This window comes from Schistocerca nitens, unplaced genomic scaffold (genome assembly GCF_023898315.1).
Source record: "Schistocerca nitens isolate TAMUIC-IGC-003100 unplaced genomic scaffold, iqSchNite1.1 HiC_scaffold_115, whole genome shotgun sequence".
NCBI classification, from domain to species: Eukaryota; Metazoa; Arthropoda; class Insecta; order Orthoptera; family Acrididae; genus Schistocerca; species Schistocerca nitens.
The window spans coordinates 267,170-291,890 of NW_026045657.1; the positions used below are offsets into that span (position 1 = coordinate 267,170).

The following is a 24,721-nucleotide window of genomic DNA, read 5'->3' on the forward strand; positions in this document are numbered from 1 at the left end:
AGGAGGGGGCGACGGCGGTAAGGAGGGGGCGACGGCGGTAAGGAGGGGGCGACGGCGGTAAGGAGGGGGCGACGGCGGTAAGGAGGGGGCGACGGCGGTAAGGAGGGGGCGACGGCGGTAAGGAGGGGGCGACGGCGGTAAGAAGGGGGCGATGGTGGTAAGGAGAAATGTGACACAGGATGGCGACAAGGGGAATTGCAGGAATACAGGTGATGGAGGGGGGAGTACAAGCAAAAGGCAGAAAGGGGGGATGGGGGCGGAGGAGTACGGTCAAACGGGGGCGGAGGTGTACGAGCAAACGGGGGCGGAGGTGTACGAGCAAACGGGGGCGGAGGTGTACGAGCAAACGGGGGCGGAGGTGTACGAGCAAACGGGGGCGGAGGAGTACGAGCAAACGGGGGCAGAGGAGTACGAGCAAACGGGGGCGGAGGAGTACGAGCAAACGGGGGCGGAGGAGTACGAGCAAACGGGGGCGGAGGAGTACGAGCAAACGGGGGCGGAGGAGTACGAGCAAACGGGGGCGGAGGAGTACGAGCAAACGGGGGCGGAGGAGTACGAGCAAACGGGGGCGGAGGAGTACGAGCAAACGGGGGCGGAGGAGTACGAGCAAACGGGGGCGGAGGAGTACGAGCAAACGGGGGCGGAGGAGTACGAGCAAACGGGGGCGGAGGAGTACGAGCAAACGGGGGCGGAGGAGTACGAGCAAACGGGGGCGGAGGAGTACGAGCAAACGGGGGCGGAGGAGTACGAGCAAACGGGGGCGGAGGAGTACGAGCAAACGGGGGCGGAGGAGTACGAGCAAACGGGGGCGGAGGAGTACGAGCAAACGGGGGCGGAGGAGTACGAGCAAACGGGGGCGGAGGAGTACGAGCAAACGGGGGCGGAGGAGTACGAGCAAACGGGGGCGGAGGAGTACGAGCAAACGGGGGCGGAGGAGTACGAGCAAACGGGGGCGGAGGAGTACGAGCAAACGGGGGCGGAGGAGTACGAGCAAACGGGGGCGGAGGAGTACGAGCAAACGGGGGCGGAGGAGTACGAGCAAACGGGGGCGGAGGAGTACGAGCAAACGGGGGCGGAGGAGTACGAGCAAACGGGGGCGGAGGAGTACGAGCAAACGGGGGCGGAGGAGTACGAGCAAACGGGGGCGGAGGAGTACGAGCAAACGGGGGCGGAGGAGTACGAGCAAACGGGGGCGGAGGAGTACGAGCAAACGGGGGCGGAGGAGTACGAGCAAACGGGGGCGGAGGAGTACGAGCAAACGGGGGCGGAGGAGTACGAGCAAACGGGGGCGGAGGAGTACGAGCAAACGGGGGCGGAGGAGTACGAGCAAACGGGGGCGGAGGAGTACGAGCAAACGGGGGCGGAGGAGTACGAGCAAACGGGGGCGGAGGAGTACGAGCAAACGGGGGCGGAGGAGTACGAGCAAACGGGGGCGGAGGAGTACGAGCAAACGGGGGCGGAGGAGTACGAGCAAACGGGGGCGGAGGAGTACGAGCAAACGGGGGCGGAGGAGTACGAGCAAACGGGGGCGGAGGAGTACGAGCAAACGGGGGCGGAGGAGTACGAGCAAACGGGGGCGGAGGAGTACGAGCAAACGGGGGCGGAGGAGTACGAGCAAACGGGGGCGGAGGAGTACGAGCAAACGGGGGGCGGAGGAGTACGAGCAAACGGGGGGCGGAGGAGTACGAGCAAACGGGGGGCGGAGGAGTACGAGCAAACGGGGGGCGGGATACGAGCAAACGGGGGGCGGGATACGAGCAAACGGGGGGCGGGTTACGAGCAAACGGGGGGCGGGTTACGAGCAAACTGGGGGGGGGATACGAGCAAACGGGGGGGGGGCTACGAGCAAACGGGGGGGGGGCTACGAGCAAACGGGGGGGTTACGAGCAAACGGGGGGGAAATATGAGCAAACGGGGGGGAAATATGAGCAAACGGGGGGGAAATATGAGCAAACGGGGGGGAAATATGAGCAAACGGGGGGGAAATATGAGCAAACGGGGGGGAAATATGAGCAAACGGGGGGGAAATATGAGCAAACGGGGGGGAAATATGAGCAAACGGGGGGGAAATATGAGCAAACGGGGGGGAAATATGAGCAAACGGGGGGGAAATATGAGCAAACGGGGGGGAAATATGAGCAAACGGGGGGGAAATATGAGCAAACGGGGGGGAAATATGAGCAAACGGGGGGGAAATATGAGCAAACGGGGGGAAATATGAGCAAACGGGGGGGAAATATGAGCAAACGGGGGGGAAATATGAGCAAACGGGGGGGAAATATGAGCAAACGGGGGGGGAAATATGAGCAAACGGGGGGGAAATATGAGCAAACGGGGGGGAAATATGAGCAAACGGGGGGGAAATATGAGCAAACGGGGGGGAAATATGAGCAAACGGGGGGGAAATATGAGCAAACGGGGGGGAAATATGAGCAAACGGGGGGGGGTGACAGGTTTGGAATACGAGCTAACCTCGGATGACAAGTGGGGAATGAGGACTATTGAGGTGACTTCAATGTGGGGGTTATGTGAGCATACTTCGCTGACGTCTCTTTAGATAGCAGGTTAAGCATCCTTTGTGTTGAATGTTTGGTTTTGTTTCCTTCTATTTTCACTTTTTTTGTTTCTTCTAAGTCGTTTGGCCAATGCTTGTAATTTCTGCTAGTTTTCATCTAATTGCTTTACCGCTTCTTTTTGTGAGATTTTTCCTAACCTTTTTCGTTTTGTTTCTGAAATTTCATTTCTTATAAATGGTGTTAGCTGTCCGATGTCTTTTCTCAGTTTTTCTATTCTGATATGTAGCCTGTGTTGCCACGCTGGTTTTGTGGGTTTCTTCTGTGAGTTGGTTGGTTCTGATCTCTGCCTAGTTTGTATATTTAGTGTAGTGAGTGCTCCTATATAAACCAGTAGTTGTAACTCTTCCATAGTTGTGTTTTCATTTATTTTGTTGTGTATGATGTGTTGATAGTTTTTGTTGTTGTTTCGACTTGTGGGTTATTTGGCGGTCAATGCAAGAATGGTCTGATGTCTGTATCTGTGTCTTTGTATTCTATGTATGTCAGCTGAAATTTTTCTTCTATATCTAACACGTGTGTCACTTCGTGTTCTATTTGTGGTTGTTCTGGTGGCTGTCTTAAGATTTCGTTTTCCTCTGATTTTTTAATTGGTGCGTGTTGTTCTTTGTTTGTTTGCTCTGGGATGTTTGAGTCCCTTACTGTATTTTCTTCTTCTTCTTCTTCTGCACATTATTTTGTTCCAGTATTTGTTGTACTTTTTGTTTGATGTTTTCTAATTATGACTGGGGTATCCTGTTATTTTTTATTATTACACGGATATGATCAGCTAGTCGTTGTTCTGTTAAAAATTTTAATTCTGGGTATCTGGAAATAAATGTTGTGTATACTTGTGATCTGTATCCAGTTGTGTTGGTTCCTAGGTTTGTTGCTTGGTAGTAACAGAACAGGAGTTGTCGATCAACTTCATCTGACCATCTCATCCTCTGTCTTTGTTTTCCTTCTAGGGTGGTTGCAGGAAGCATATCCTGCAAAACACCTCTATTTGGATTTGAATCATTTTCCAGTTGGCTAGCAGTGTCGTTAGTATTGTGGGTGGGCATAGGGTTCAAGCGTCGTCCCCGACCATGACGGCGCTTGTCCGAGGCTTCGTTAGTCCTGTCCTGAACCAACTAATCACACTAAATGGGGGTTAGCCCTATTAGTGGTTTGTTCTTTTCGTCGCCTTCTACGACTGGCAGAACATACCGGAGGCCTATTCTTTTCTCGGGCCTCCACGGGATTATTATTATTATTATTATTATTATTATTATTATTATTATTATTATTATTATTATTATTTTTATTATTTTTATTATTATTATTTTTATTATTATTATTATTTTTATTATTATTATTATTATTATTATTATTATTATTATTATTATTATTATTTCTTTACTTTCTCAGACGTTAAGTCTGGTTGAGAATGGAAAGTGATGCGGACCTTGATCAAGCGTCACTTCCTATTAACTGTACGGTATGTGTTATATTGCATTTAGGAACTTTCGGGTAATTGAACATGTATCAATAATTACGGATTTCTGTAGTTGTACATATATGTTTGGATGTAGCTGTATTGCATTGATGTACTGGTGGATATTGTGTGGTATGACTCCTGTAGTTGATAGTATAATTGGTATGATGTCAACTTTATCCTGATGCCACATTTCTTTGACTTCCTCAGCCAGTTGGATGTATTTTTCAATTTTTTCTCCTGTTTTCTTTTGTATATTTGTTGTATTGGGTATGGATATTTCGATTAGTTGTGTTAATTTCTTCTTTTTATTGGTGAGTATGATGTCAGGTTTGTCATGTGGCGTTGTTTTATCTGTTATAATGGTTCTGTTCCAGTATAATTTGTATTCATCATTCTCCAGTACATTTTGTGGTGCATACTTGTATGTAGGAACGTGTTGTTTTATAAGTTTATGTTGTAAGGCAAGCTGTTGATGTATTATTTTTGCGACATTGTCATGTCTTCTGGGGTATTCTGTATTTGTTAGTATTGTACATCCACTTGTGATGTGATCTACTGTTTCTATTTGTTGTTTACAAAGTCTGCATTTATCTGTTGTAGTATTGGGATCTTTAATAATATGCTTGCTGTAATACCTGGTGTTTATTGTTTGATCCTGTATTGCAATCATGAATCCTTCTGTCTCACTGTATATATTGCCTTTTCTTAGCCATGTGTTGGATGCGTCTTGATCGATGTGTGGCTGTGTTAGATGATACGGGTGCTTGCCATGAAGTGTTCTCTTTTTCCAATTTACTTTCTTCGTATCTGTTGATGTTATGTGATCTAAAGGGTTGTAGAAGTGGTTGTGAAATTACAGTGGTGTAGGCGATGTATTTATATGAGTGATTGCCTTGTGTATTTTGCTAGTTTCTGCTCGTTCTAGAAAGAATTTTCTTAAATTCTCTACCTGTCCATAATGTAGGTTTTTTATGTCGATAAATCCCCTTCCTCCTTCCTTTCTGCTTAATGTGAATCTTTCTGTTGCTGAATGTATGTGATGTATTCTATATTTGTGGCATTGTGATCGTGTAAGTGTATTGAGTGCTTCTAGGTCTGTGTTACTCCATTTCACTACTCCAAATGAGTAGGTCAATATTGGTATGGCATAAGTATTTATAGCTTTTGTCTTGTTTCTTGCCGTCAATTCTGTTTTCAGTATTTTTGTTAGTCTTTGTCTATATTTTCCTTTTAGTTCTTCTTTAATATTTGTATTATCTATTCCTATTTTTTGTCTGTATCCTAGATATTTATAGGCATCCGTTTTTTCCATCGCTTCTATGCAGTCGCTGTGGTTATCCAATATTTAATCTTCTTGTTTAGTGTGTTTTCCCTTGACTATGCTATTTTTCTTACATTTGTCTGTTCCAAAAGCCATATTTATATCATTGCTGAATACTTCTGTTATCTTTAGTAATTGGTTGAGTTGTTGATTTGTTGCTGCCAGTAGTTTTAGATCATCCATGTATAGCAAATGTGTGATTTTGTGTGGGTATGTTCCAGTAATATTGTATCCATAATTTGTATTATTTAGCATGTTGGATAGTGGGTTCAGAGCAAGGCAGAACCAGAAAGGACTTAATGAGTCTCCTTGGTATATTCCACACTTAATCTCTATTGGCTGTTATGTGATATTATTTGAATTTGTTTGGATATTAAGTGTGGTTTTCCAATTTTTCATTACTATGTTTAGGAACTGTATCAATTTAGGATCTACTTTGTGTATTTCCAATATTTGTAGTAACCATGAGTGGGGTACACTATCAAAAGCTTTTTGGTAATCAATGTATGCATAGTGTAGCAACCTTTGTTTAGTTTTAGCTTGATATGTCACCTCTGCATCTATTATCAGTTGCTCTTTACATCCTCGTGCTCCTTTTCAACAGCCTTTTTGTTCATTTATAATTTTGTTCTGTGTTGTATGTGTCATTAATTTCTGTTTAATGACTGAAGTTAATATTTTGTATATTGTTTGTAGGCATGTTATTGGGCGATATGTAGCTGGGTTCGCTGTGTCTGCTTGATCTTTAGGTTTCAGATAAGTTATTCCATGTGTATCAGGGAATGTGTATGGGTCTGCAATGTAACTGTTAAATAATTTAGTTAGATGTGAATGTGTTGAGGTGAACTTCTTTAACCAGAAATTTGCTATTTTATCATTTCCAGGGGCTTTCCAATTGTGAGTAGAATTAATTGCTTGGGTGACTTCATGTTGCAAAATTATCACTTCAGGCATTTGTGGTATCATCTTTTATATGTGTGTTTCTGCTTGTATCCACCGTGCATGCCTGTTATGTTGTACTGGGTTTGTCCATATGTTGCTCCAGAAGTGTTCCATGTCTGTTACGTTTGGTGGATTGTTTATTGTAATGTGTGTGTTATCTATTGTCTGGTAAAATTTCTTTTGGTTTGTGTTGAATGTTTGGTTTTGTTTCCTTCTATTTTCACTTTTTTTGTATCTTCTGAGTCGTTTGGCTAATGCTTGTAATTTCTGCTTCTTTTTGTGTAATTGCTCTGTCGCTTCTTGTTGTGAGATTTTACCTAACCTTTTTCGTTTTTTCCGAGATTTAATTTCTTATAAATTGTGTTAGCTGTCCGATGTCTTTTCTCAGTTTTTCTATTCTGATCTGTAGCCTGTGTTGCCATGCTGGTTTCGTGGGTTTCTTCTGTGTGTTGGTTGGTTCTGATCTCTGCCTAGTGTGTATATTTAGTGTAGTGAGTGCTCCTATATAAACCAGTAGTTGTAACTCTTCCATAGTTGTGTTTTCATTTATTTTGTTGTGTATGATTGTGTTGATAGTTTTTATTGTTGTTTCGACTTGTGGGTTATTTGGTGGTCTACGCAAGAATGGTCTAACGTCTGTATTTGTGTCTTTGTATTCTATATATGTTAGCTGAAATTTTTCTTCTATATCTAACATCTGTGTCACTTCGTGTTCTATTTGTGCTTGTTCTGGTGGCTGTCTTAAGATTTCGTTTTCCTCTGATTGTTTAATTGTGCATGTTGTTCTTTGTTTGTTTGCTCTGGGATGTTTGAGTCCATTACTCTATTTTCTTCTTCTTCTGATTGCACATTATTTTGTTCCAGTATTTGTTGTAGTAGTTGTTTTCTAATTCTGACTGGGGTATCCTGTTATTTTTGATTATTACACGGATCTGATCAGCTAGTCGTCGTTCTGTTAAAAATTTTAATTCTGGGTATATCATCACCACCACCACCACCACCACCACCACCACCACCACCACCACCACCACCACCTCATAAATTTGTTTTAAATATCCTCTGAAGACTTCATTTCATTTTTATTATGTAGTTTTAAATCAACTGTCTTATATACCTTACGAATGGTGTGTAATGTTCATTTTGGTCCAGTCCTTCCAAACGTTGGGCAATTAACACATCACAGGAAGCATACCACTTCCTACCACTTCCTCTTTTCGGCGTTCTTGAGTTATAATTACAAGATATAGAATCGTGTACTCGTGTGAGCAAGAAGTAATCCCCAAACGAATCTAGACGTGGCCCACCTAAAAATCTCAAAAAGCGTGGTACCGCCACCACTTGTGAGCCTCGATTGAGGATAATTTTAGGTCAAAATTCTGCGTCTCCAGCTTTCTGCTATCGCGTTCCCTCTATCAGATCGTACGTTAATTGTCACTCGCCACAAAAAAAGTTGAAGCAATGGTGTAGTTTACCGGGTTTCTGCGTATGAATTGTTCACCTAGCTTACAAAGTGCAATCCGCAGATAGTCAGAAATCTCACGGCAGAGTACGCTGTGTAAACATAATAGACTCAAGTAACAAAAACAACGGAAGACTATATTAAAATATGAGCAATCTCGTAGTACGCATCCACGCAACATACAATTCACAGCTTCACCAGATCCCCTTTGCATTTGTCTCCAAACACACATTCAGTGGCAACGCACTATTTGCTGTGCGAAAAATGAACCCCAAGTCTTCTGCACACCGTTTTTAATCCAACGACTTAATCTTACAATTCACAGGAGCACCGATTCAGCAATGACGTTGCGTACAAAGAAATTCTGCATCCAAAAGTACTGACGCCCCATCATCCACCAGAACTATACGTTAGAGGACCTCAGTCTTACGTACATTCAGTTAGTACTATAACATGTTACCGCTGGATGCCATCCTTCCACTGCGCTGAAGTTCAGTCACCACACACCATCACTTGCGCTGTAGGTTCCGCCAATATTATATTAATGGCTAAATTATCAATGTCCTCATCTGATCTTACGCGTAGGGTTACTCAGTTGTAGTCTTAACGCTCTCCAGCATTAACAGTTTCGTCGGCTTACCGAACTTTGATCTCTCTATGGTTCTTCAGCACCAACTGAACTGACTGATCAGAAATATATACAACCCGTTGTATATACCACATGTCAACTCTATGCACACGTCTGTAGCGAGTTTTTGGGAGACGATTGACTGGAGATCCAAATGTTTTTCGTGGACTCCATCTCAACTTCACCTGTGATGTACAAGCAGTGTTTGGAGGTGGTACTTGGCTGACACTTGCTTTTGTATGGGGCAGTCATGCAGATTATGGTGGCCTTGAAGCATTTCCAGATGCTAACATTTTGGCTTCGAAGACATGGAGTATTGCTGAGACTGCATGACTGTTGGCTGAACAGCCTTATGGTACTCTTGTTCCAAGCATGCCATTTGTTTTGACTACGAGAAGGAAGAAGTAGTTAAATGCTGATGAGTACCTCTTTTTATGGGCGAAAGTCGGCAATGGCAATTGTAAAATAAAGACCAACGGTACTTCTACAACCAAATGCTGCCTTCTCATAGAAGACTGATGGAGAACCACTTCAATCATGGCGTCCCTGAACTGGAAGACTTAAGATGATTTTAGTAATAACTGCCAGACATTTCAGCATCCATTACCCAAAACCACAGCAGCAAAATGTGGTACACATTACGTTGCCGCGTATCATTGGAGAGAGAGAGAGAGAGAGAGAGAGAGAGAGAGAGAGAGAGAGAGAGAACCACAGCCTATGGTAACGGGAAAAGGCGTTCCCAGTACACCGCCGAGAAGTTTTCCACCAAGACGCGTCGCTGGGGAAGCGGGGGGGGGGGGGGTACATGCGGTCGCGGAACTGTGTTTGTGGCAGCTGGAGGTTAACAACGCTACCACAACGAAGGTCAAAAATTAATTACGATTTTTAGTGATGCTCATGTTGCTAAATATTGCATTTTCGGACAACAACAACGTCATTATGTGGCAGGTGTCATTAGAGCACAGTTAATAAAGTCATTTTGTGAAATAATGGATAAAGTAGGCAGTCATCTTTTCGTGTTTCCCACGCTGGTCTCGTTGTGAACTAATGGCTCAATCGTCGAAAATCTAGGTAGTGATGACTGCAAGCTCGGATGCAAACAGGCCTAGGTGTTATTCTGCGATATTCAAAAGTTTTATAGATGCGTTTCATAAACCATTCTTGAAGATTAAACTTTTGCAAGTTACCACAATGGTGATGTAAAAAAAGTAATCAGCACACCGAATTTAAGTTACACTTCTTTTTTACTACTTTTGTTGCAATATCACGGAACTCACAAAACGTCACTTCTCAATATAAAACACACTTGAAAATATCTTCCTCACTGTTAAAGTTCAGATTTCATAAAATGACTACAATTTGCGTCTTTTCAACATGACGACCGAGACTTTACTCTCTAATAACCACTTACGTGCCCAAAAATCAGAGTTACAAGTACGACGAAGATCATACTGACAAAAGGAAGAATACACATAAGAATAATATCATTGCAACATAAACATATCGATGTATCAAAGTACTTCTACATTAATGAAATCAAATCTGAATGTTGTCTCAGAAATATGTTAACTACTTTACACGAACACAGTAGAATATTGCTGGTAACGAGAGGTTGAGGTGAGGTGCCGTAATGGTTACGTAATTCAAGTATCATTACAAGGTGCAGCCGCTAAATGGCTTTTTTTTTGTGGTTTTAGGGCGCACAACGTCAACGGTCATTAGCGCCCAGACTACTTCAGGAATGCACCGCGAGTCACAAGTTTAAAACAGCAACGAAACGGAAAACACGATGAAGGACATACTGACAGGCATAGGATTAAAAAAGAAAACAGCATAATCAAATGTCCTTTGAGAGGGTTGTCAAACTGATAAAATGAAGAACGCGAGCAGCTGCTCGTGGGTCATCCGCTAAAGTGGCTTCTACAGTACATGGCAGGCCAAGATCGAGACGCAGGGTGTTAAAATCCGGACACGACGTTAAAATGTGGCGGACCGTCAGCAATTGCCCACATGGGCAGAACGGCGCCGGCGCAGCCGTCAGCAGATGGCGATGGCTGAACCGGCAGTGGCCAATTCGCAACCGGGCCAAAACTACCTCCTCCCGCCGAGAAGGGCGTGAGGACGTCGTCCAAGCCACGGGAAGAGCTTTCAAGGCCCGAAGCTTGTTGTCTGGAAGTGCAGCCCAATCGGCATGCCACAGCAATACAATGCGCCGAAAAATTACCCTGCTACAATCTGACGAAGGGACACAACAAGAAGCTGTCCGAGGCTGGAGGACCGCAGCCTTGGCCGCGGCATCTGCAGCTTCGTTCCCAGGGATACCGACATGGCCAGGAACCCACATAAAGCTAACCGGAGAACCGACGTCCACCAGCTGCTGAAGAGAGCGTTGGATCCGGTGCACGAAAGGGTGAACCGGGTACGGATCACCGAGGCTCTGGATAGCGCTCAGGGAATCGGAGCAGATGACATATGCAGAATGTCGGTGGCGGCAGATGTAAAGGACAGCCTGGTAGAGGGCAAAGAGCTCAGCTGTGAAGACCGAACAATGGCCAGGGAGCCGATATTGGAAACTTTGTGCCCCGACAATAAAAGAACACCCGACCCCGTCATTGGTCTTAGAGCCATCTGTATAAATGAAGGTCGTATTAATGAACTTCGAACGAAGTTCGACAAAACGGGAGTGGTAGACTGAATCGGGGGTAACCTCCTTCGGGAGTGAGCAGGGGTCAAGGTGGACGCGAACCTGAGCCTGGAGCCAAGGTGGCGTGTGGCTCTCGCCCACTCGAAAGGTGGCAGGGAGTGAAAAATTAAGGTGTTGAAGGAGGCGACGAAAGAGAACTCCAGGGGGTAGCAGGGCGGAGACATACAACCCGTATTGACTGTCGAGAGAGTCATCAAAAAAGGAACGATAAGACGGGTGGTCAGGCATTGCCAGTAGCTGACAGGCATACCGACAAAGCAGTATATCGCGCCGGTAGGTGAGTGGCAACTCACCAGCGTCAGCATGAAGACTCTCGACGGGACTAGTATAAAACGCTCCGATCGCAAGTCGTAAACCCCGATGTTGGATGGAGTTGAGGCGGCGTAAGATGGATGGCCGTGCAGAGGAGTATACGAAGCTCCCATAATCCAGCTTGGAGCGGACGATCGACCGATATAGGCGAAGGAGGACGGTTCGATCCGCTCCCCACGACATACCACTGAGAACACGGAGGACATTGAGAGAACGGGTACAACGGGCAGCCAAATAAGACACATGTGGAGACCAACTAAGTTTCCTGTCAAATGTAAGACCTAAAAATTTTGTTGTCTCCACGAATGGGAGAACAACGGGACCGAGTCGTAAGGACGGTGGGACAAACTCTTTGTAGCGCCAGAAGTTAATACAGACCGTCTTCTCGGCAGAAAAACGGAAGCCATTGGCGACACTCCAGGAGTAAAGACGGTCAAGAGGACGCTGAAGACAGCGCTCCAGGAAACACGTAACCTGCGCGCTGCAATAGATGGTAAAATCGTCCACGAAAAGGGAGCCTGATACATCAGCTGGGAGGCAATCCATTATTGGATTGATCGCTATGGCGAAGAGAGCGACGCTCAAAACTGAGCACTGTGGCACCCCATTCTCCTGGCGAAAGGTGTTTGACAGGACAGAACCCACACGTACCCTGAACTGTCGATCCATTAAAAAGGAACGAATAAAAAGAGGGAGGCGACCGCGAAGGCCCCATGTATGCATGGTGCGGAGAATGCCCGCCCTCCAACAGGTGTCGTGAGCCTTCTCCAAATCAAAGAACACAGCCGCGGTCGGGCGCTTCCGCAAGAAGTTATTCATAATGGAGGTCGACAAGGTAACCAGATGGTCAACAGCAGACCGGCGCCTACGAAATCCACATTGTACATTGGTAAGGAGGCGTCGAGACTCGAGCAGCCAAACCAATCTAGAGTTAACCATTCGCTCCATCACTTTACAGACACAGCTGGTAAGCGAGATGGGTCAATAACTGGAAGGCAAGTGCTTGTCCTTCCACGGCTTAGGAATCGGGACAACAATAGACTCGCGCCAGCATGCGGGAACATGTACCTCAACCCAGATGCGATTATAAGTACGAAGAAGAAAACCTTTACCCGCAGGAGAAAGGTTCTTCAGCATCTGAATATGAATAGAATCAGGCCCTGGAGCGGAGGACCGTGACCGGGCAAGTGCATTTTCTAGTTCCCGCATGGTGAATGGGGCATTATAACCTTCACGATTCGAGGAGCGGAAGTTAGGTGGCCTAGCCTCCTCTGCCTGTTTTCGGGGGAGGAAGGTAGAGTGGTAATGAGCGGAGCTCGAAACCTCTGCGAAAAAGCGGCCAAAGGCATTTGAGACATCCTCAGGGGCCACAAGGACGTCATTCGCGACCGTCAAGCCAGAAACTGGTGAGTGGACCTTAGTACCAGATAGCCGGCGCAGGCTACCCCAGACAACAGAAGGAGTAAAACTGTTGAAGGTGCTTGTGAAAGCAGCCCAGCTGGCTTTCTCGCTTTCTTTAATAATACGACGACACTGTGCACGTAATCGTATATAAGTGATACAATTCGCCACTGTAGGGTGGCGTTTAAGGGTGCGTAAAGCACGTCGACGAGCACGTAAAGCGTCTCTACATGCTGCGGTCCACCAGGGGACCGGTACGCGACGTGGAGGAGAAGTAGGGTGAGGGATGGAATATTCAGCAGCAGTGAGAATGACTTCGATGAGGTGTGCGACCTGACGATCGCAGCTTGTGAAGGTTTGATCCTGAAAGGTCGCCCTGGAAGAGAAGAGCTCCCAGTCTGCTTTGGAGATGTTCCAACTAGATGAGTACGGAGAGGGGATATGATGCAGGAGATGGATAACACACGGGAATTGGTCGCTCGAATATGTATCAGAAAGTGCATACCACTGAAACCGGCGTGCAAGTTGGGTAGTACATACAGAAACGTCTAAATGGGAATAGGTGTGAGATGTGTCCGAAAGAAAAGTAGGGACGCCAGTAATGAGGCAGACAAGATTGAGCTGGTTGAAAAGGTCTGCTAACAGGGAGCCCCTCGGGCAGGATGCTGGAGAGCCCCAAACGGGATGGTGGGCACTGAAGTCTCCAGTTAACAAAAATGGTGCAGGTAGCTGAGCAATAATTTGCATCATGTCTGCCCTGGTAACGGCAGACGACTGAGTGTAAACGGTACAAATGGAAAATGTAAAAGTGGGGAAAGTAATTCGGATGGCAACTGCCTGCAGGCCGGTGTGCAATGTGATGGGATCGTAGTAAATATCATCCCGGTCCAGCAACGTAACCCCTTCATGGGCCGGAATACCTACCACAGGGGGTAGGTCAAAACGCACAGAGGTGTAGCGTGCCAAGGCAATTTGATCGCATGGGCGTAGCTTCTTTTCCTGGAGGGCTACGACGAGTGGATAGTGCAAGCGGAGCAGCAACTTCAAGTCCTCTCGGTTGGAGTGAATTCTGCGAATATACCAGTGAATAAGTGCCATCGTGGGAAGAAAAGGAAAAGAAGGGGTCACCTCGAAGGCCGCTGAGGGCCTGGCTTCGAGCGAGCACTGCCGCCGCTATCAGTAGGCGGACAGTCATTGTCCATTGGTTCTATAGGTTCATCGGCCATCTTGTTAAGATGGCCGGGAGGGGGAGCTTCCTCTGCAGGTGAACGGCCCGATGTTCGGCTACCAGCGGTGCGGCCAGGCGAAACGGATGACGGCCTGGGGCGGCAACCGCTGGGTGGCGCAGGAGAAGAAATGCGCCGTGGCGGAGGAGGGGAACTGTGCTTCCTATGAGCCTTCTTGGAAGGACGTTTAGTGGAAGTACTGGTCGACGGCTGGGAGTTCGATTTACGTAGGAGGTCTGCACGGGACGGTTCCTTCTTGAAGGCCCGTGCATCTGACTTCGGAGTCTTCGTCTTAGCAGAAGCTGATGAAGGGGCTTGTGTCTGTGGGGTGATTGGAGGAAGAGGAGACGTCGACCGGGCGATCTTAGCACTGGCCGAACGGACAACCGTGGTGCTGAATGTCAGAGGGCACTCCCGCCTTAGGTGAATGTTTACACCTGAGAGCGGTTCTAGGCGCTACAGTCTAGAACCGCACGACCGCTGCGGTCGCAGGTTCGAATCCTGCCTCGGGCTTGGATGTGTGTGATGTCCTTAGGTTAGTTAGGTTTAAGTACTAAGTTCTAGGGGACTGATGACCTTAGAAGTTAAGTCCTATAGTGCTCAGAGCCATTTGAACCATTTTTGAGTTTACACCTGATGTCACACTTCCCGAGAAACGGACGGAGGGACCAATCGGCCTGGTCGGAAGGTGTCAGCTCAGGCAATCACCCCTCCCTGGGCCCGGCCTTTACCAGAGGGTACGTGCGTGCCTTACTTGTCTACCCAGGGCGGGAAATTACGCGTTACCCCATCACAGGCTACGCGTGCGAACGCGTGGGTCGGCCTTCAGGCACGCCCAGGGAGGAAGGAAGAAAGAAGAGGACAAGGAAGGGAGAGAGGGAAAGAAAGGACAGACTGTCTCAAACGCCGAGGCAGAGGCAAGGGGAAGGAGGCAAGGGGAAGGAGTAAGACAGTGAGCTGGAGGAGAACGAAGAAAGCAACCAACCAAAGGAACGAAGGAACTAAGAAAGGAAGAAAGAAACCAGGAGAAGTGAAAAACCTAAATGACCGCAAATATAGGTCGTGGAACCGTCCGTCTCCGGACGCAGGCGCTAACTACCCCCTTGAGGGGGACCGACTCCCTTTAGTCACCTCTTACGACAGGCAGGAATACCTCGGGCCTATTCTAACCACTGGACGCGCAGGGGGTAGAGGCTGAAGGATATTGGTCCATTAATTCGACAGGTCTCTGTTATCGACTTCGGTTCGCCTCAGGACTTGTTAGCAGTGCGTCGCAGTGAAGTAGAGGACGGCTGCGTGAGGGTATCGCATGGTGACCCCATTGATCGCCGAGGTGGAGAAGGGGAAGGTCACTGGCCTTTGACTTCTTACAGCCTTGGCTTTTGTCAGGTGCAGACCTAGACACTGGCTGGATGAAGAGATTCTGTTGTGTCGTGTGCGTCGTGTGCGTACAGGAGCTCTATTGCAAAACCAATGGTTATAACAAGAATTTCTTAAATGTCAAAAAGACCAATATGTGAGTTGAAGAATCTGATCTGACTCTCAGTAATCAGAATACTATTTGTGAACATCGTTTTCTACCACTTGATCAGAAGTGCAGCGCCTTTCATAGCCATGGCGGCAATTTTTATTCTCCTACTATTTTTCAATAATCTACAAATTGGTTCAAAAGATGCTGATTTTTAAGAAAAGATTAAACCAGGGTGTATTCAATATTTCTTTTTTAAATACCATTTTCTATTAATGCTTCAAAGCCAGTCTCATTCGAACAACAGATTTTAAGGCCCCCCCTCCACCTTTCCCAAAACAATGAGTTCAGTTTTCAATATTGGCTAACAACAGAGCAAAGTAGCAAGAAAAATCACAAGAAGAGAGTTTTAACTTTGGCATGTTGTTTCTCATTGATCAAAGGCGTTTAAATCAGTTGTGGGAAACATTTCATACAATTCAATGGAGTGTGGTCTAGAATTGTACTACTAAGGATAAAAGAATATAACTGTCCATGTTATGTGTTAATAATTTAAATGTATCATATGCAGATTACTGTATGTGTTTTGTTATACTGGAGCAATGTGCTTAGCGTAATTACATCTGCCACAGTACAGATATTGAGCCATCTCTATCACCAATCCGTTCATTTGTCAGTAAACTGCTACATATGAAGTAGTCAGGCTTTGTTAATACAATTTTACATATGTTGCATCTATTATGTCGTCTTTTTGTTTCGTGCTTAATATTATCAATAAGCAACAAAACACAATTCAAGACTGCACGGAAAATACTCTCCATTGTAATTATTGTCAACTTTTGACGACATTTATTTCTTGACAATTTAGTTCTTTTTTTTTAGATCCTTTGACAAATGGTGATAAATAAAATTAAGTCCAAATATTAACAAAATGTTATTTTTGATCATGTATAAACGCACAACTTCGAGACAAATTAAAATGTATAGTAAGTTACTCCCTTCAAACGAACCTCATACGTTCTGAACATGTCTAAGGAGAGTTATTGCATACTTTGTCACGTAAATCAGTTTGTTTTGAGCAATGTTCTTTTTCAAGTCATCATCAGTAATAAAATATGACCCTTTAACTTCATTCACTTCTTCTAATTTATACTTCCTCCAGAGCTCTTACTCAGATCTCTTTAGTGTCTTCAGCTGTTGTGTGACTATGCTATATTTTTTTGCAATAATCTGGTTAATCTCCTGAACAACATCATTGAGATCGTCATACTTCATGCGCCCTGTCAGGTACGTTGGTGTCTCTTTAAACTCATCAAATTGTACAAGGTTGATTCTGGGAACAAGCTGCTGTGGTTTTTATGGCTCCTTTGAAGATACTGCATTTGACTGATTAGGTACTGCAGTTTTTGACTGACTAGGTACTGTCTCGCGCTTAAAAATTGGAGGTATGTTATTACTGACATTGTCTACAATTTCATCAAGAGTGCAAAAATTAATCTGAAGTTTCTCGGTTTTCTCAATTTCTGATGAGTACTTAAACATAAGTGTATGTAATTCTTCCACATATTTCTGACATAAATTTAGTTCAGAGCTTAAAACACCACAACGTTCTACCACGTTATCATTTACACCATCTAAAATTTCCACCATTCCCAAACATCTGTCTATTCTTTCCTCCAAATAAGAGAGTTCAGATAATAATAGAGCAGACACTGGTGCTACACATCGCTCATGATGTGACTTACCGAACGAAAGTGCTGGCAGGTCGACGGACACACAAACAAACCCAAACATACACACGAAATTCAAGCTTTCGCATCAAACTGTTGCTTCATCGGGAAAGAGGAAAGGAGAGGGAAAGACGAAAGGATGTGGGTTTTAAGGGAGAGGGTAAGGAGTCATTCCAATCCCGGGAGCGGAAAGACTTACCTTGGGGGGAAAAAGGACAGGTATACACTCCTTTCGTCTTTCCCTCTCCTTCCCTCTTTCCTGACTAAGCAACCTTTGGTTGCGAAAGCTAGAATTTTGTGTGTTCGTTTGTGTGTCTATCGACCTGCCAGCACTTTCGTTTGGTATATTTTTACATATTTGCCTTTTTTGTAGTAATTCATTCAGAAGTGTCAATAAATTTTCTCAGATTTAGTTCCTAGTGATTAGTAATGGTTATTTGTATGATATGTCTCAAAGCAGGGCGCAACACATAATGGAACATTGCAAGTTTTACATTGGTAAATAGTTTCCCGGCGCACTTTGTTTTGTGCAAACTATGCATCTGCGCATTAGCGTACTATTCTGTGAATGTTTACTCACAATAACAGCCAAAAAATGTCTCCCTGTGAATCACAGAGGATTCTTGTCATTGTAGTGCCTTTGCCTACCATCTTTCCTCTGTACTGTAGTATATTTTTCTACAGTCTCCCTTACAAGAGAAAGGTAAAACTCTGCGAGTGCCATTTTTGCTCTGTTACCGACTGGTGGAGAGCATGAGCATTTAGAATGAACAAATCCAGAATGTGAAAAAAAAATTCTTATACTATTTCACAGTCTTATGCACTGATTCCACTGAGCTCAGTAACATGTCACAACGGTCAACTGCACCTGTACACGAATTGTAATCCACAATACATTGCGGTTTCTTTATTTTTTTGCCAGTCTTTCTGTCAGTCTTCTCTGTTTCAACCATTTGTGTTGTGCGACTTGTGGTCAACATCTACACCTCTCTCTTATCACACCACTTGATAGAAAGAACCTTTCAGTGGACCTAAACTCAGTTTCTCCTCGTTTTAATTTCTTCTGCAGTTTCGGCATGTTGAGCCTATTCTTGCGAACAGTGCCACATGTGGCTATTCCGTGGTTGTGAAGTCAGAGGAACAGGTCTGGGCTGCAGTACCAGTTATTGACATATAGTGTATGACCCTGTTCCAAACATGGTCCCATAAGAGTTGCCACTACGTCGCCAGTTTTTCCCAAATTGTGGAACCCAATTTCTGTTGTTGCGCCTGCATATACAATAAAATCTAAAATATACCCAATCTGACAGTCATACAGTACAAATTTCTTTCAATAGACTTTCATCTCTCTAAAGTTTGTGATGTGGGTGAAATGAATTATGAAACGTCTTACGAACTTTCTCAACAGTCGTTTTAATTTTATATAGACTGTCATCTCTAGTACTCGCACAGTTATCACTGAAGTGTAACATTCTCAGAAGTAGACAAAAATGGTCTTGGGACAATTTTGCTGAAAACTGGTGTGTTCAAAAGTGTATCTCTGGACCAATAATCACTTAATTTTAACTTCCTAAGGGGAGCCAGAAGGATCCATCTGCTCCGTGTTAATTTTAGCAAATAGAAGGAACATTTTTTCTGAAACCATTGAACATATTGCTCTGAAATTTGGACTAAATGTTCAGTGAACATTTCTCTACAAAGTTATAATGCCACGTTACGAAATACTTATTGGTTTTTGTTTTACAATTTTTTAAACAGATGCTTATTTTTTCTCTAAAATTTTGCATTTTCTTTCTTAACTTCTGAATTATTAAACATTTTTTACGATTTGTTATACAAATGAAGGAAAAGAAGTAAACAATATTGTGTATAAATTTCACTGATATACTGTTAGCAGTTTTTGAGAAAATGTTCCTCAAAGATGAAAATTTTAAATTTACGGGAAATGGCTTCAAAAGTTTTTAATTCATTCCTGCCCCCTATGATGGATTATCAGCATCCTCTTTCTTTTGCAGTGTTTCCTTTTCACTGGTCTTTTCTTCCCTTTGGCTGCATGTTGTAGGCTTTTGTCTCTTCTTCCCGCACCTCTTAGTATTTCTTCATCAATTAGGTGCGTTGTGGATATAGTGTTGTGTCCTGGTTGTAAACCTAAAAGTTTCAGCACATCACATTTGATCATGTTTGCTTCATTGTATGTTGCCACTGTATCATACACTCCAAAGTGCAATGTTTGTATCTGTGCAAACATTCTTTGGGAATCGTAATCCAAATTAAATTTTTTACACTTTCATTTGGATTTTGTGTTTTCCCATGTAAGCACTCTTACAATAAACTTGGCTGTGATAAATCTCTAAATATGGGTTTAATTACATCAATTACAGCATTTGGCAAACAGTTTTTATGGGCATATTCCTTTCCTCATTGGTACTTAAACCATGAGCAATCACCTGTGGAGCACAGTGCATGTTGTGGGTGCTCATTTGTTGATGCAGTATGAAAAATTATGCCCATACTGCTCTCCTCATATGCTCAATGCTTCTTGTATTTTGCGTAATTGCACACCCATAGTACCTTTGCAATCTATCAATTGCTTCCTCCAAGGGTCTTACTGTCACTAAGCTTCTGGGATCCTAATGTCTGCTTTAGTTTGCACAAGCAAGCCCCTATGTGCTTCAGCACGTGCCCAAACTTTAGGTAAGCTATTAAAATAATCCGTAGTGTCGCACTTTATAGATTTATACTTACAGTCATAGCAAGGAGTTGCACTATTTGCACTAGCCACCAACACCGTCACCTCACCCTCGGCGCCTGCGATAAACTTCATACATTTAAAAATACTCACTTCTTTCTGTACGTGAAGTGCCCCGCATGTAACAGGGGACAATGAATTTAGTGGATACTACATTGGATTAATGTATTGTCCTGCCATTTCTCCCTGTGGTATTTCATTTATTTTTTGTTATGGTTTTGGGGCGCAAAACTGCTGTAGTCATTAGCGCCCGGTCTGTGACTGAGGAAAAGCTAAAAAACGAAACTGGAAACCAGCAGCAATGGGAGCAAAATTCAAAAAGTGGGGAAACCAAAAACAGAAGGAAAGCTTAAAAAACCACTATAGAAGGGGGTTGTTTGTCCCCAAAAAGAGCTTCAAATTACTGACGTCATCTCACTGGCACTAATGAACTCGAGAACGCGATCGGCTCATCGCGTGTCATCTGCTAAAATGGAAGATATATCAGGCGACAGCTGTAGACGGGCGCGTAACGAAGTAAAATAGGGGCACTCAAGTAAAAGGCGTCTCACCGTCCACAGTTGAGAGCAGTGGGGACAGAGTGGGGGAGGATCGCCGCTTACAAGATGTCGATGGCTAAATAGACAGGGCCCTATCCGGAGTCTAGTTACAATTACCTCCTCCCGACGACGCGTTCGGGAGAAAGAGGTCCAAGCACAGGGAAGAGCTTCCATGTCCCGCAATTTATTATTGGGAAGTGTCGACCAATGGGCGTGCCATAAAAGAGCAACACGACGACATAAAACACTCCGTAGATCGGCGAAGGGAATCGTGCGAATAGCTGGCCGAAGAGAGACTGCAGCCTTGGCTGCTATATTGGCCGCCTCATTTCCACAGACACCAACGTGTCCCGGGATCCAGAGGAACAGCACCGAGACGCCCCCCAAGTGGAGCAAGCGGAGGCAGCCCTGTATCCGGTGGACCAGAGAGTGGACAGGGTAGAGAGCTTGGAGACTGAGGAGAGAGCTGAGAGTGTCTGAGCAGATAACATACTGTATCCGCTGATGGCGGCGGATGTATTGGACAGCCTGGAGAACAGCGTAAAGCTGCGCAGTATGAACCGAACCTTGGTCGGGAAGCCGAAATCGATTTGGGGCGTCGCCAACAACATAGGCACTCCCAACACCAAACGATGTTTTCGAGCCGACGGTGTAAATAAATGTGGCGTCAGTCATTTGTGCACATAGAGCAGCAAATGCCCGATGATAAACAAGTGAAGGGGTACCATCCTTGGGAAATCGACAAAGGTCACGGAGCAGGCAGATCCGGGGACGGAGCCAAGGCGGTGCTGTACCTCAAGTTGTCAAGAAGGTTTTAGGAAAGCGGAAGGAAAGAGAATGGAGCAGTTGACGGAAGCGGACTCCCGGTGGTAGTAGGGAGGAGGGGCGGCCTGCATACCCTACATCAAAGGAGGCGTCGAAAAAAATATCATGGGCCGGATTAGCAGGCATGGAAGACAGATGGCTAGCATAAAGACTTAGAAGGACTGCTCGCCGATTGGACAGCGGAGGTTCAGCAGTCTCAGCGTAAATGCTTTCCACAGGGCTGGTGTAAAAAGCTCCAGACACTAAACGTAATCCATGGTGGTGGATAGAAGCGAGACGCCGAAGAATAGACGGTCGAGTAGAGGAGTAGACTATGCTTCCTTAGTCCAATTTCGAGCGCACTAACGCGCGATAGAGGCGGAGAAGGACCACTCGGTCCGCTCCCCAGGAGGTACCATTCAGGACACTGAGGGTGTTGAGGGATCGCAGACAGCGAGCCGAAAGATAGGAAACGTGGGAGGACCAGCACAGTTTTCTGTCAAACATAAGACCCAAGAATTTAGCGACGTCTGAAAACGGAAGGTTGACAGGACCTAGATGTAAGGAGGGCGGAAGAAACTCCTTACGTCGCCAAAAATTAACACAAACGGTCTTACTGGGTGAGAAACGGAAGCCGGTTTCGATGCTCCAACAGTGGAGGTGATAGACACATCCTTGAAGACGTCGTTCAAGAAGGCAGGTCCGTTGAGAGCTGTAGTAGATCGCAAAATCGTCCACAAAGAGGGAGCCCGAGACGTCAGGAAGGAGACAATCCATAATTGGATTTATGGCAATGGCACGGAGTCCTGGGGTACCCCGTTTTCTTGGGAGAAAGTACGGGAGAGAGTAGTGTTCACCCGCACCCTAAATGTGCGCTCTGCAATAAATTCGCGAAGAAAAAGGGGCAGCCGACCTCGAAAGCCCCAAGAGAACAGTGTGCGGAGAATGCCTGTCCTCCAACAGGTATCGTATGCTCTCTCCAGATCAAAAAATATTGCTACTGTTTGGCGTTTCCGGAGAAAATTGTTCATGATATAAGTGGAGAGAGCAACAAGATGGTCAACTGCAGAACGATGCTTTCGGAATCCGCATTGGGCAGGTGTTAAAAGACTGCGGGATTCCAGCCAACAAGCTAAACGGTAATTCACCATACGCTCCAAAATCTTACAGACACTACTCGTTAGAGAAATGGGGCGATAGCTAGAGGGGAGATGTTTGTCCTTTCCAGGTTTCGGAACAGGAACGACGATTGCTTACCGCCATCGCTGGGAAAAGTACTGTCGGTCCAAATTCGATTATAAAGGTGAAGGAGGTAACGCAGACTATGGGTTGATAAATGCAGCAACATTTGGACGTGGATACCATCCGGTCCTGGGGCGGAAGAGCGGGAAGGGAGTGCATATTGGAGTTCCCGCATGGAGAGAACAGTATTGCAGCTTTCGCGATTTTGAGAGGAGAAAGCGAGAGGTTGCACTTCCGCTGCACGTTTCTTTGGGAGATACGCTGGCGGGTAATTTGAAGAGCTCGAAATCTCAGTGACTTAGAAATTGCGACGGGGTCCACTAATGTATGATGCGCGACAATGAGCCCAGAGACTGGGGAGAAACTAGGCGTGCCTGAGAACCGTCAAAGCCGACTCCAAACTTCCGAGGAGGGAGTGAAGGTGTTAAATGAGCTAATAAAGAATTTCCAGCTCGCCTTCTTGCTATCGCGGATGACACGACAGCATCGCGCGCGGAACTGCTTATAGCGGATACAGTTGGCCAAAGTAGGATGATGGCGGAAAACGCGAAGAGCACGTCGCCGCTCACGTATTGCGTCACGGCATGCCTCGTTCCACAAAGGAACTGGGGGGCGACGGGGCAATTCGGAGGTGCGTGGTATTGAACGTTCCGCAGCTGTAAGAATAACGTCGGTAATGTGTGTGACATCATCGTCGATGCTGGGAAAGTGACGGTCATCGAACGTCGCTAGGGACGAAAAAAGTGTCCAATTGGCTTGGGCAAACTTCCAGCGTCGCGGGCGCATATATGGCAGTCGTGGCTGCAATCGAAGGACACATGGAAAGTGGTCACTCGAGTGTGTATCATCAAGGGCGAACCATTCGAAGCGCCGAGCTAGCGGAACAGTACCGACCGAAAGGTAAAAAGGAAAGAAATTTGTCGTGGAGGCAGACAAAAATGTAGGGACCCCAGTGTTGAGGCAAACTAGATCCGCTTGGTGGAAGACGTCTAGCAATAGTGAGCCACGTGGACATGGATGTGGAGATCCCCAAAGCGGGTGGTGGGCATTGAAGTCCCCAACCAGCAAATAGGGGGTGGAAGCTGACCAAGAAGATGGAGATCAGCTCGTGCCATTGGTGTGGACGATGGAATGTATACAGTACAAAGAGAGAACGTGTATCTAGAAAGGAAAAGGTGGACGGCGACAGCTTGGAAGGAAGTGTAAGTGGATTGGGTGATAATGGGGAGGATCATAGAAAAGAATCGTGAGTCCTCCATGGGCTGGAATGCCTTCAACAGAGGGGAGACCATATCGGACGGACTGAAAATGAGGGAGAACAAAGCGGTCATGGGGATGCAGCTTTGTTTCCTGAAGACAGAAGATGACCGGCGAGTAGGATCGTAAGAGGATCGACAATCCATCACGATTGGCTCGAATGCCGCGGATATTCCAGTGGATAATGGACATAGGGTGGACAGAAAATGGAATAATGTGATCAAGGTTGCCGTCAAGTCAACGATTGCTCAGAGCTTGCGACTGTCAGCGTGGAATGGCATTCAGCCGAAGGCAGAAGATCCTGATCCATAGGTTTTTCAGGAGCAGCTGCTGCCACCAGCGATCGGCCGGTTGATCGGCCGCCAGCAGTGTGCCTCGGCGACACAGAAGACGGCCGAGGGCGATGTCCGCCAGGTGGTGCTGTAGATGAGACACGCCTTGGCGGAGAAAGCGATGAACTGGGTTTCTTATTAGCCTTCTTGGAAATATGGTGTTTAGATGGAGGAGGAACATATTGTTGTGAAGTTGGGGTGCGTAAAAAATCTTCACGAGTATGCTCTTTCTTCGAAGTCTTGGTGTCTGACTTGTGGGCTCGAGATTTAGCAGAACCCGACGAAGGGTGAGCCATAGAGTGGGCAGGCGAAAGTGGTGAGGTTGAACGGGCAATCTTTGCGCTGGCCGATCTGACGACCGTGGTACTAAAGGTGAGGTCGCAAGTCTGCATGGCCGCCTCCTTTGTTGGCCGAGGAGAAGCAAGGACAATGCTATATTTTCCTGTCTGAGGCACGGTGGGCTGTCGACTGGCGAATCATTTTCGAGCAGCAAAGGTCGACACCTTTTCCTTCACTCTGATTTCCTGGATGAGCTTTTAGTCTTTATAAATGGGGCAATCTCGAGAGGAAGCAGC

General features: G+C 45.8%; 1 protein-coding gene across 1 annotated transcript in view; it reads left to right on the forward strand.

Moving 5' to 3' along the window:
* The first annotated feature begins 250 nt into the window (after positions 1–250).
* Positions 251–24,721, forward strand: part of LOC126218496 (cytadherence high molecular weight protein 1-like) — a 166,435-nt gene continuing 141,964 nt past the window's right edge. The window contains exon 1 of the mRNA XM_049942127.1: positions 251–1,657. Coding sequence (XP_049798084.1) covers positions 251–1,657 — 1,407 coding nt within the window. The remainder of the gene's footprint in view (positions 1,658–24,721) is intronic.